This window comes from Primulina huaijiensis, chromosome 9 (assembly GCF_012295235.1).
Source record: "Primulina huaijiensis isolate GDHJ02 chromosome 9, ASM1229523v2, whole genome shotgun sequence".
In the NCBI taxonomy this organism is placed as follows: Eukaryota; Viridiplantae; Streptophyta; class Magnoliopsida; order Lamiales; family Gesneriaceae; genus Primulina; species Primulina huaijiensis.
Genome location: NC_133314.1, coordinates 15,233,586 through 15,247,689, shown reverse-complemented (window position 1 = coordinate 15,247,689; position 14,104 = coordinate 15,233,586). Strand labels below are relative to the sequence as shown.

Genomic DNA, 14,104 nt, shown 5'->3' with positions numbered 1-14,104 from the left:
GCTTTTATTATCAGGCTTGAGCTCGGTTTGTATTGAAATTCTCGAGCTCGGCGTTTGTTTAGCTCATTTAGCATGTTAATCAAGCCAAGCTCGAGCTTGATTCATTAATAGCTTGTTTAGCATGTTTAACAAGCCTGGCTTGAGCTCGTCTCGTTTTCGAGCTCGATAAGCATAGAATTAAGATCGAGTTTGAGTTTGAATCGAGCTTGTTAAAAATTAAATATATCTATAAACTAATTTTAGATCAGACATAAAAATGTAAATTCATTGATAAATAACCAAAACGACACAAATAAGAGCTAAAAAAACATAAATCAGTATATTATTGAACATTCCAAAATCATACATCTAGAATATTCATTATATACTGATATCACCAAAATCATACATCTAAAATATTCATTATATACATCTAGAATATTCATTAAATATAGTAGATCGAACACAACACATCATTATGAAATGAATTCGACATAATTAACTTAAATTATTGATTAATGTCAAATGGCATATCAATTTAGCATGTAAAATTTTTAATTAACCTTCATAGACTAATAGTAAAGTTACTCAACTTGTATATGACTTGATTATGTAAATTTTTAGGGAAAAAGAATAAGTTGATGTATTTCTGTTAATTTATTTTATTTATTGTATTTTAAAGAACATTTTTGTATAATGATATGCAAATAAGATTAAAAATGTAATTGTGACTAAATGATGTGAATTCATCATTTTTTCAAACATGTCTTGTATTCAATTCCTTCCATTGTCAACTCAACAAATGAGCAAAGCTCAAGCTTACGAGCCACCTAAACGACTCGAGCTTACGAGCCAAGCTCGAGATCGAGCTCGCGAGCCTATTATCGAACATGTTTGCGAGCTCACGAGCCGAATATCCTTAGGCTTGAGCTTGGTTTGATTAAATTTTCGTGCTCATAATCGAGCTTGGGCTTGGTTTGATATGATTAACAAACAAACTCAAACGAGCTTTTCATCGAGCCGAGTTTCGAATAGCTCGCAAACGGTTTGGTTCATTTACATTCCTAGATACAACCCATCACAACAATCGGGATTGGCATTCGTCTTGCATGATGCCAAGTGCTGAAAAATACAAGAGTCATGCACAAATTTGGTGATGCAATTAAGATACCGATTCAGGTAACTGACAGACAACAAATTACAAATAAGATCTGGGACAAACGAAACGGAATGTAAAGATAGGTCCTTCGATATACATATCGTCCCTGAACCTAGCACTTGGTAGCAAGTTCCATTTGCGATTCTGATGGAGCAGGAAGTCGTAAACGGGCAGTAAGAATTGGACAACCTCAAATTCCCAGTCATGTATGTTGATGATCTTGAATCAATTATCTAGACATTGGAAAGAACTCTCTGGGAGTGTAAGGCAGAGGGGATAATCCCTTTGTGGACTGCACTCTAAGTGCCAATTAGCTCGTTGCTAAACGGTTCCTGATCCTATTTACTGTCAGCTGTTGAAGCAGAATTTACCCGTCGATCATGGGCAAGCTTCTGATCTGCAGGCTTGCCGTGGATCTTCCAACATGTATCCAAGTATGTGTGGGTTTCTGGCACTTAGGACACCAAAAATGCCCCTGTCGCATGCTGTTGGAGGCATCCGAATATTGAGGAGTATTCCCAGCTGGGAAATCAGAGTGATCAGCAGTGGGCAGCTTAACTAGTAGGGTGTGATGGGAGGCCAGAGCAAAACCCTCCAATTGCGCAGCCGTAGGGGATTGGCCGAGCATTAGTTTCTGCCGGCTTTCTTCATGGTGGGTCTGGGAGAACGCCTCGCGTAGTGTGGGCAGTGGTTTCAAGGCAAGAATACACCTTCTCACTTCATCAAATTAGGTAATTGGGTATTGGGGCCTATTAAAAATTGAAAGATGTTCTCAATGATGGCCCGAAAACTTGTCCCATCAGCAGGGTACTTCCAGTTTTGCGTTTCAAACAAATCAAGTTGCTGCCAGTTTTTGTCAAGGCTCGTGAAATATTGTGTGATACAGCCATCGACCTGTTTTAATTAATGGAAACGACTCTCGATCTCGAACAGTTCAACAACATTCTCTTTACATGAATAAGTTTCTCGAGTAGCGTCCTTGATGTCCTTGGCCGTGGGATAGAGCAGAAAGTTATCTCCAATCTCAGTTGTCATAGAGTTGATCAACCACATCGCCATATTGTTCTTTGATCTCCAGGATTTGAAAGTTTTATCATCTTTGGCCGGACAGCGAGCCACACCGGAGAGAAAATCATCCTTGCCCTTGCCACAAAAAAAACATCATAACCGATTTGGACGGATGTAGATAATTATGCCCATTGAGTTTATGATTTGTGATGAGAATGGATGTACTATCAGACAGAATGGAAGAAGTGGGCGATGGTCGTGGAGGAGGGGCTTCTGGTGCTGAGGCCATACCGTACTTAGTCATGGACCCATGAAGGTCCCTGATACCATGTAGAGAGAAAACCCATGGGTTGGGAAGAGTCGAATTTTATTAGGTTAGAAATAAAGAGTACAAAATATTCCTAATTCACTTGAACAAGGATTCCTAGTCACTTGTACGAGGACTCTTATACTACCAGAGACCTAATCAAGTACAAATATTGATCTGTCTTGTCTATCTGAATATTTGAGCTTCAAGAATTTATATATGTATGTATGTATTGTTCTCTATAATTTTCTATAATCTTTCTTCTTTTTTAATTTCTCACTGGGCTGAAAGAAATTTAATTTTATTGCCTTTTCTGTTTATTCGTACTATTGAATCAGTCAAGCCCTTCAATCATGTGCTAGCCCTAGTCATAACAAATCGATCATGGATATCCTCATGTGACATGACAGTATAGTTGGTTCTGTAGAAGCCTTCTGCCCACATACTGAAAATGCTGCTTAATTAAACAAAGAAAAAACTAAATATATCTCCAAGTTTATTGTCATAATTCTTTGATGACTAATTACTTGGTGTCACCTTGCTCAAAAAGTAAACATACCTTGTCGTCATGTTTAATTTATTTTCGAAATATCTTAGTGTTTAAATTGAGCACTGTGCAACGATGAAGGTTTGCTTTTTCTTTACTGTTTTTGTTTATTTCCTATTCTCTGATGAGAGTAAGTAAAAAGGATTCAATCGTGCAGTGTAACCCCTTTATTATCTTCTGGTTCTGGTTAACTGAATTTGTGGTTGTGATGATTCCATATTTTTGCATTTATTCGTCTGTACAGATCTAAGATACTCCTTCATGCATTGATAAGTAATTTTCCATAAATTTTTAGGTATTCTTAGAAACATGTGTCTCTCGTTACCATTCGAAGAAAATTGAATCTGGGACAGCAATTGGTGCAATTGGAGCACAGAGTCTAGGAGAACCGGGAACGCAGATGACATTGAAAACTTTCCACTTTGCTGGAGTTGCCAGCATGAGTATCCTTCTCTGATAAAATATGCTCAACTAACATTATCTTCCTTTTTATTGTTTTTTCAATTAGTTTAATCTTAATTTTACGATAGATGTTACCCTTGGGGTTCCTCGGATATTGGAAGTAACTAATGCTGCTAAAACGATCAGCACTCCAATTATATCTGCAAGACTTGAGTATGTGGACAACGAGATAAGTGCAAGAATAGTAAAAGGTCGTATTGAGAAAACACTCTTAGAGCAGGTAATCTTCATCCATATTAATTGAGGATTATGCAGTTGCACATAATGGAGATCCTCTGGGAGAATTTAGGGGAAAATGCATGGGGAATTTTTTGTAACAGTGCTAAATAATTGGGACATGGCATTTGAATTGTTGTCTTTAGGCGGTGATTTTGTATGGTAAAGGTCCTGTTGCAGGTTATGTCTGCATCATGTTGTCATTGCCTTTATAACTTCAATTATTTATCAGATTTTAGGCACATGCATTTGGAGTTTTTGTCTCTATTATGATAATAGTTGGCTTAAAATTGTGCAATGCCAGTTTGCTATCATCGAGCATCAAATGCTTTTTGTGCAGTCAGGTTTTTCTTATGACTTCAGTGTTCGTTGAAATTCGGCTCGTGCAACTCAAGAGAATTTTCCTTGCTTTGTGGTTTTATGTGATTGCGAAGTATCAAGTTGGTCCATCGACGAATTTATATCTGTACTCTGTAGGTAGCTAGAAGTATTAAGACGTCTCAAGCATCAAGGAAGGCATCCGTAGTTATAACACTTGATGTCAAAAGATTACAGGATTCACAACTATCTATTGATGCATATACAGTAAAAGAATCAATTCTACGTACCCCAAAAATGAAATTGAAGGAGCAGGTATGAATGTGCCTCAGCTATCCATCCTTTTGTTTGTGTTTGTATAGAAGCTTTGCTTTTACTGATACTAATGCTGCAGCAAGTTAAGGTATTGAATCCCAAGAAACTGGAAGTGGTTCTGCAAGCTGATAGAAGTACGCTTCAATTTGAACTCCGAGGGCTTCTGAAAAAGCTCTCCAAAGTAGTTGTGAAGGTGAGACTTTGAATTTTCATTCTGAATAATCCTCCGAAATGCTAATGTGTATTGCTGTTTTATGTCAGGGAATCAATTCCGTTGAACGTGCTATAATAAAGAAAACTGTGGAAAATGGAAAGGAAACTTTTGATTTGCTTGTAGAAGGGTATGTTTCTTGATGTTTAATTTGTAATTTTCCTTTTATAGGCTCAAAAATTATGATGAAAATATGTTATTATTCAGTTTGGATGCTTTCATTATTCAACATTCATTTTATGTTCCATTAGTGTTCCAGGCACCAGTTGCCATACATACATGTATATATAGCATGTACGACTAAAAGTGCATTCATGGCATACAGAATTCAATATAGTGTTATTTAGATTATGTTGGTAAGTTGTTTTGCTATTGTTTTGACGTACAGGACTGGACTGCTATCTGTCATGGGCATTCAAGGAGTTAATGGGTGTAAAACTACGAGTAATCACATTATTGAGGTATGGAAGACACTTGGAATTGAAGCTGCAAGAAAATCGATTATTGATGAGATGCAATTAACCATGTCAAGTCATGGAATAACCATAGACACACGTCACATGATGCTTTTGGCTGATTTAATGACATCCAAGGTAATTTCATTTGTCAGAATTTGATATTTGCTGGTATATGGTCTTTGAGACTGCAGTTGTCCAACTGTGACCTTACTGCATGGCATCAATGCGGACAACTACTACCTAGTTGACCATCGTTGTCAACTAAAATATATATTCAATAAGTTTCGCATTTTCTTTCAATTATAAGCTTGTATTGGGCGAAGCTAACTTGTATACAATTTGTATGATTCATTTCATTACGAAGCAAGCTCACATTATCATGAAATTTATTTGTACATCCTAATATGCATGTGAGGAAAAAAGCTGGAGTTTTGACCAAGAGGATAGAGTGAGAAAGTTGTCATGTCACATAATCAATGAGCATTGGGAATTAATCTAAATTATCTGTTTTTTTAAATCTTTCCAAGTTATGCAAATGTCAACCATGAAATATGACAACCTTAAGTAAACTGCGTAAGCAATGAGTCAGGATGTTGTGGGCTCTCAAGCATATTGGGCCTAGAAAGAATAGTGGGCTGAAAACGACATTAACGTACTAGAAGTAGGAACTGGAGGAGGGAAAATAAAAGGGGGAGAGTTGGTTGGGGGAGATTCATTCAAGCACATTTTCAGAAATTGGCTAGCGGTTTCAATGGCAAGAGAATATTGTATGCTTTTTTATTTCCATGGCTGTGCAGAAATACTCGGATTGTTGAATCCATTTGTTCTCTTCTACATTCTGTTACTATATGTAACACCCTTTGACTTCAATGAAATTACAAAAGCATAACACGGAAGCCTTGAATAGATTGGAGAAAGGAATTCATTTTAATAAAAATTTGGAAAGATTTTCCCCATAAAAGTAATTTGTCACTTTGGCTCGTTTTCCACGATAATTTGAACTAAACTCAAAACATGAAAGTTATAGTCTTATATTTTATCTTTCTAATGGAAGCGCTCTCATATCATCATGATCAAAATACAAATTATTATACTAAAAATCACAACTACTGCCACAGTTTTCATATTGTTTTTGTGCTTCCATTACATATTTGGCTCAAGATCGACCATCTATTCTACTCATCCATTCTCATCTCTATTCCATTTTATCACATCAATTACCATTCATACCATAACGTAAAGCCATAAACCATCATCCTATAATACTATAAATCATTAATAAAAGAAGAGCAACGATCGGCTATTAATAAATACTGTGATTTTTAGTTGTCTGGGAAATTAGTTTGCAGAACAGGCCCTTTACTAGGTTTATTAGGTTTCGTTGACAACAAAGAATATTCTGACTGATATTTCCACAACTTTGGATGTTTAAACTTCATATTTTCACTTGATCAATCATGCATGATTATCTTTTCAGGGTGAAGTCTTGGGAATAACAAGACATGGGGTGCAGAAAATGAAAGACAGTATACTAATGCTGGCTTCATTTGAAAGGACCGCAGATCTTCTTTTTAATGCTTCTGTGAATGGGAGGGTGGATAGGATTGAAGGAGTTAGTGAATGCATCATTGTGGGAATACCACCACAAGTTGGCACAGGAATGTTCAAAGTTAGGCAAAGGTATGCCTTCCAATGGGTTTGATAGTCATATGATGAACTAATTATCGATGCATCAAACATACAATGACATCTATGATGATTGACTTTTACCTAGTTGTGTACTTATTAATGTCAATCATTCTACTCATTTGTTGAGAACAAGCATATGATATCATTTTATTCTTGTTTCCTATGCAGTGTGCAGCCTGTGGAGTTAAGTTGTGGTTCTGATCCTATTATTAGCTAAATCGTCGAGGAGCTTCTTGCGATCAGTTTATAACAATATATAGTTCTACAAAGTGATGCGTTATGATAGTTCTTTATAAGAGGCACTGTGTATTTTTGTTACATATTTATTGAAATTCAGCGGTCAACATTTCTCACTGACCATAGCCAATCCCTTGCTACCTCCGGTTCTTGTAGGATGCACATGATGCAGTTTGTCATTTTTGTACAGAGTCCCCCACCTGCATGTCAAATAAATGAATCTGAAGGCTGCGAGAGAACCGGAGACGATTTTGATAAAGTTTTTACTTTTAGAAAGTTATAAATAGAAACTCTATATTTAATAAGTCCAAAATAGGAAAGCGACGATCTATTTATGATAAGGGACAAACTTAATTGGTAACGAACTTTTCTCTATTCTTTTCTCCTTCTCAAGTCTTCCAAAGTCCCCAGCAACAATGTTCAAGCTATCTTTTAAACCTTAACCTGATAAACTTCTTTGTCTTGAACGTTGTCAGGCCAGAAATAAAGTGTAGGATTATTTGTATTCGAACCATCGGCGTTGAGGCAACTCTTGTCACTAGGTCGTGGCCTAAAATAAAGTAAGTTCACCACCCCTTCTTAAAACAGATCTACCACAAATCCTCCGACTCGCAGTCAATTCAAATCGTTTAAAATATTTTTCATTTCTTTTTATAACATATCATATCCTAAAAAAATCGTAAAATAAATATTTTCTGGAAAATCGCTCAACTGTAACATTTTATCGTAAAAATATCATAAATTCATCATATTCATTTTAAAAATCAATTGACATATATTATGACCCCTCAGGACGTTGTCAAGACATTCGAACTACCCGGGGACGTAAAATGATCATTTTACCGTGGACCCGAACTTCTCGTTTTTGACTTTTTCCTACGTTTCTTGACTCGAGCCTATCCCGAACCATAATATAACCTTATTTTTGACTTCTACTAATTTTCTTAAACGTAAACTCGCGCCCTTAGATTTATTCAACTTAATCGCTAAAACGAAATTCCAGTGGTAGCCCGAACACTTTGAGGATTTTGGAACTACCCGGAGACATAAAATGATCATTTTACCCCTGGACCCGAACTAATCGTTTTTTATTTTTTCCTACGTTTCTTTACTCGAGCCTATCCCGAACCATCATGTAACCTTTTTTTCGACTTCTACTAATTTTCTTAAACGTAAACTCGCGCCGTTCGATTTATCCAACTTAATAGCTAAAACGTAATTCATTTGTAGCCCGAATTGACTCGAAACTTAATAAATTTTTCTCAAACTCGAACCACAAATTACTAGACCTTAGTCCACCATCATGAGCCGCGGTCCAACACACAAGACCAATGTCCAATCTCTTCCCTCAGCCCTAGCCAAACAGCACGTTTTCCCTCCTTCAGGCATCGCAACCCTTCCTTCCATGAGCCACCTTCGACCAGCCCCTAGCTAGACCAACTCCAGCACCTTAGACACCCTTCTAGGACCTACTGGACCACTCACGCACCAGCTGCCGTGAACAGCCCACCATGCGCCGTCTTCCTCCCTTTCTTTCCCCAAAACCATGCGCCCTAGGCCCCAACCAAGCCCTCGACGCTTCTCTATCGTACTACCCTTGTCTCCAGACATGCTAGGACTCTCTAGGACCATGACTAAACCCAAAACAAGGTCTTGATCACAGCTGGACAGCCCGCACGCAGCCTCCCCTCGCAAGTGCCAAAATCGAAACCTTACATGCAATAAACATTAACCGAAGCTTGGCGCTTTTCCCTCTCGTTCCAGCCCTTTTCTAACCTACATGAGACTCCTTTTAGAATCTCTAAACATCATATAAAAACTTCAAAACTTTAAAATAAATTATTCAAAACGTCAATAAAACTTGATCATCATGTTTCTTCATTCATGCATAATATTGTTTGAATGATGTAAAAAAGTAGGGTTTAGAATGTGCCTTTGCATTTAAAATGCTCGAAATACGATTATCGGTGCGGTGGAACGTCGGTGACGAACAAAGGACTATTTCTACCCTTTTTCTTGTAAAAAAAAACCCACCAAAAACCCACCTTAGGATGCAAGGGATTCGGGTGTTGTTGCTGAAAGAAAGAACGAGAAAGAAAATCGAAGAACAGAGGAGAAAAAAATTCAAAACTTCCCTTGCCCAAGACCCTTAGTTCGGCAGCTCACCTTTCCTATGTAAAGTGTATGTGTGTTTAGGGGTGTGTGTGTTTAGGATTTAATAATAAAAAAACAAAAAGTTCACTTAATTAATAGGCTTTATTAACCCTAGGTTTTAATTAATAAATTAGGTCCATTAAGATCAATAAAATCATTAGGCCTCAAATTTGAAAGATTTAAAAACACTTATTTCCAAAATCTCATATAAATTACATAAAATTCCTGGCTCCACTGAATAATTTAAATTTGACCCTAAAAATGCAAAAATTCTTAAATTATTTAAAATAAACATTTTCTTAACTAAAAATAAAAATTTAGCTTTTAAATATTTAATACCTTAATCGTCTTCGTTCCTCTCCATGTTAACCACTGATATTCGTCTGAAAATTTTTAAATTATGAAACCAAGAAAAATTACACAGTTAATCATTTAGTCAATCAATATATATTCTTCATGCATCCAAAAATCATTTAATTAAAATAATTTAGCAATTTAATAATTTTCATGCATGCGGTTTACGTAATCGGATTTTTGGACATTACATTGTGCCTTCTGGAGTTGAGGTGTTTAAGCTTCGAATTAATTTTTTCTTTTCACAAACGTCAAGCATTGGGGCGCTTCGGCTACTGATTTGTTTCCTTATCCCGCACTTTTATTTCATTCTTTTTGTCGTTTTTCAAGCCTTTTTATCCCAAAAAATATGTATTGCCTAATTCCTGCACGACACAACATACTCGTACCAAACATGTAAATCTTCTCGAAAACTAACATAAATCAAGTCAATTATATATAAAATATAAGTTCTAAAATTTAATTTATCAAAATTCCTCAAACTTAACTTTTGTTAGTCCTGAACAAAATTATGGAAGAAACAGAAAAAAATAAATAAATAAATAACTAAGAACAAGCTCAACTCGTTAAATAGTTTAATTATAAAAGATCTCAGAGAATGTTATACTTTTTTTTTTCTCCACTAAAGAAATCATTAGTCAAACAGATTATTAGGACTTTTTAGGCTAACTTTCTGTTCAAATAATTCATCCAAGTAAGTTGATGAAGACAGTAATGACTCGAAAAAATACATCAAATCAATGAGACGCGTGTGTGTGTGTGTTTTTTGATCAAGATCCTTACTCATAAAAAATGTTTCTCAAAAGTCCATAGGTTAAATCCTCATTCCCATCTCCACTGATATATTTGATAAATATAAGAAAATCAATAGATATTTTTAAGCTTGTAATGTAAAACTTCGACTCATGGTTACAATAAAAAATAAGGATAAAAACAAGAGAGTAAGTCCAATGTAACCATTATGTGCATTCTCATCCCAGCATGCATTTACGTCATTTATAATAATAGTTCATTATCTCTTAACTTTTAACAAAACCGTTTCCACCATTCACTTTCATTTTTTTCTTTTTTGAACATTCACTATTTTTCCACCTCTTTAGCAGTTCTCTTGTTTCATGCCCTTTTTTTTTTTTTTTTTTTTTTTTTTCCCTTTTTTTTTTTTTTTTACTCTTTTCTCCCCTTCAATCCTTATTTTCCTCAATTTCAACTCTAGGAGATTTTGATAACTTTATAGCGCACAAGAAATTTGTGGGATGTCGGTTTTCTCGTGCCCAAACGCAGCGGAAGTTTTTTAAAATTTTTATTTTATTTTGACAATCAAAATATATATGTTTGAGCACTTGTATGGTTTTATGATTAAACATTTATAGGGCGTTAGAATTTTATACCTTTGGTGAATTAAATCACTTGGCTCCAACTAATCCGCTATAGACGGATATAGCTCTTGATGAATTCCCTACGAACTTTCTTCAAGAACTCTTTTCTTTATTCATCTAATCAGGTCCACGACTAAATGATTTGTTCATCTTCTAATTTGCACTAGAAAAATTAGAATAAATTTTTACGTTGGAGATTAAAATATCGAGAGGCGGCGCAACCCTAAAATCTAATCAAGGTGGCCGAAATATTGAGGGAGAGAGGAGAGTGATTTTCGAAAAACTCAAGGTGTGGAGGCTAGGATTATGACTTGCTTTTTCTTATTTATAATTAAGTCATGACCTTAATACACATAATTAACATTAATGAACTTGATTAATTAATTGAGATAGTCCAACTAGTTTAATTAATTAATCAAAGTCCATTAAGAAATTTAATTATTTAAGTATGCTGGACTTGTACTCCTACAAGCACATTAAACATATTTCCCACTATATTTAATTAATATTTAATGAACTCAACTTTTGAGCTTAATAAATTAAATACATTATAAATTCAACATTTGAAATTAATAATTAAATTTCAAATTCAACTTTTTGAATTTATCACCTCCGAAAACTTAATATTTAATAAACTCAACTTTTGAGCTTAATAAAATAAATCCTCAAATTTTATAAATTCAACTTTTTGAATTTATTCTCCCAAAATTTAATTATCATAAATTCAACTTCTTGAATTTACTATATCATAATATAAATTCAACTTCTTGAATTTATTCTCTCAACGGGAACAAACGATCCAGTGCTTGTGTGAATCTCAACGGTTCAGGGATACAGCTAGTCGTGGATTCACAACTCCTTGTGATTCTGGACATAATCATTTATTCGGGCTTAGCCTAATTTGCCTCATTCCATATATCAACAATTGATCATGAGAATGCCAGAAATCATATTTTGATTAAACCCATAGAACCATGAAAAGAGCGTCTAGTAGCATCGCTCCATGATTCCCTAGGTATAACTGATAGTGCATGCAAGAACCAGTCGATTATGATTAACGTACAATACGATCTCTTCATCTCATATATCCCGATCGAATCTGCATCCATTTGTTCATCGAGGGTTGCATAATAATTCGATAATGATGTGACACATATAAATAGAGGCATCGCATGTACTACTGGAGAACTCCTTCTCAAACGTACATCTCATACTCTGGCCAGAGATTCCATGCACTATTATTTTATCAGATCACATAGGATATCCACACCCGTAGGTGAGCGGTGAATCCCCGACTATAATGCACTGGCTCCTATATGTGTCGCTACTGTACCCAATCTCGCCACCTGATGACTCTCTTGGAGCCAGTAAAAGAGTCAAAGCACAACCATGGTATATAGAGTCTCAGTGTTGTCCCGGGTCGTAAAGAATAATGGTGTACAATCATAACCACGGATTTATCTTCTCGATGAATGATAACAACTTAGAAAGTCTGAGGGAGGGTTGTTCGGTATAATCATCATATGACTACCCATCTGCATGTTTGGACATCTCTGGGCCCTTACCAAGAAGCGCGGTACACAACATCACATATGCTAGTCTCGAGCTCAAGCGACCTTTATCCATGTTTTAGGCGGCTGAATCGACTAGGAACTAATTTAGATCATACAGTGTTTACAAATGAGTTTCAACATCGAATCACGATTCATTTTTATTAAAGTACAATCAAGGTCTTTATCTATGTTGTTCACATGGGTATTCAGATAAAGAAACAACAAACCATGAAATAATGAATTATATTAAAATAAAGATTGTTTATTACATGGATCCAGGTCCAAAAACCTAAGTGAATGCAGGGATGCAAATGCAACTATTACAAGAGCGTCCAATATTTTACATGTCTTCATCTTGTTCATTGGGTCCAACATCTTCCAGTCTTGATCTCTCACTATTTCTAATAATTACATTTAAATAGCCATGACACATAAGGGATACATCTCATGAGGTGAGAACGGGCCATAAACCAGGCCCAATTTAATAATATCAAATATTAAGAAAATGAATAAAACAGTAAAATATCCTAACAGACACCTAACATATTGGTCAACGCTCTCGATCATCCTTCATGCATTTAATATCAAATATTAACTTCAATTAATTAAACAATTCAATTAACTGATAAATCATATATCTAATAATTTTATCACTAACCACCACAATTTTTAAAGCATTTAATAAATTAAATAAATACTTTTATTTAATTTTCAATTAAATCAATAATAATTGATTTCTTGTAAAACTCATTTTTACCAAAAATAATTAAAATCATATTCTAATTATTTATTTTACAAGAAAATTATTAATTTTTCAAAAATTAATTTTTCAAGAAAAATTGAACCAATTTTCAAAAATATCTATTTTGCCCAAAAATTTGAAAAATCAGAAAATTACACCCTAGGCCCAAACAATACAAGCCCATCATCTAGCACGGTTCTCGAGACACTCACGGGCAGCCGTCCGCGCTACCCGCATGCTGCCCTAACGTTTCGGGCAGTGGCGGGTCTCCTGTGCGCGCAGGGTCCGCACGCTGCGCTGCGCAGTGCGCGGCCAGCGTCCGCACGCTGCGCAGGGCTGCGTGCGTCTGCTCGGAACAGTTCCGGGCAGATCCGAAATTTTTTATTTTTTTGTTTTCTGAAAAAAATAATTTTAATGGTGCTACAATTTTTTGAAAAATTTTCTTGTGTGGTTAGAAACAAATCATTCAATATCAAAATCATACGATTTAGAAAAACATGGCTCTGATACCACTGTTGGATCTCAGTTTTCTCGTGCCCAAATGCAGCGGAAGTTTTTTAAAATTTTTATTTTATTTTGACAATCAAAATATATATGTTTGAGCACTCGTATGGTTTTATGATTAAACATTCATAAAGTGTTAGAATTTTATATCTTTGATGAATTAAATCACTTGGATCCAACTAATCCGGTATAGACGGATATAGCTCTTGATGAATTCCCTATGAACCTTCAGGATTATCTGGGAAGAGATAATAAGGGATGAGTGATATGGTCGTCACTCAGCAAGTGGGAGCCATTCGAGCACATACATAATAATATACATAATTTTCGAAAACATATATCATGCATAACATTATTCATATCAACACATTTTGACCTAGGCACTGAGATTCCTCCACTTTTCGTGGTTTACTGATATCAGTTCCTAATTTTTACTCCTCTAAAGGGGAGATGCCGTATAACTGTTACAATTCCACTGCGTAAGGGCCATAATTTTTTAGAATTAGTGTTCCGAT

General features: G+C 35.4%; 1 protein-coding gene across 1 annotated transcript in view; it reads left to right on the top strand.

The window, feature by feature from the left end:
* LOC140984470 (DNA-directed RNA polymerase III subunit 1-like) overlaps positions 1 to 7,144 on the top strand; it is a 41,860-nt gene extending 34,716 nt beyond the window's left edge. The window contains 8 exon segments of the mRNA XM_073451905.1: positions 3,296 to 3,443; positions 3,531 to 3,682; positions 4,156 to 4,311; positions 4,391 to 4,504; positions 4,573 to 4,652; positions 4,911 to 5,115; positions 6,458 to 6,660; positions 6,838 to 7,144. Of these exon segments, the coding sequence (XP_073308006.1) occupies positions 3,296 to 3,443; positions 3,531 to 3,682; positions 4,156 to 4,311; positions 4,391 to 4,504; positions 4,573 to 4,652; positions 4,911 to 5,115; positions 6,458 to 6,660; positions 6,838 to 6,886 (1,107 nt within the window). The 3' untranslated portion in view covers positions 6,887 to 7,144.
* The last annotated feature ends 6,960 nt before the right edge of the window (positions 7,145 to 14,104 follow it).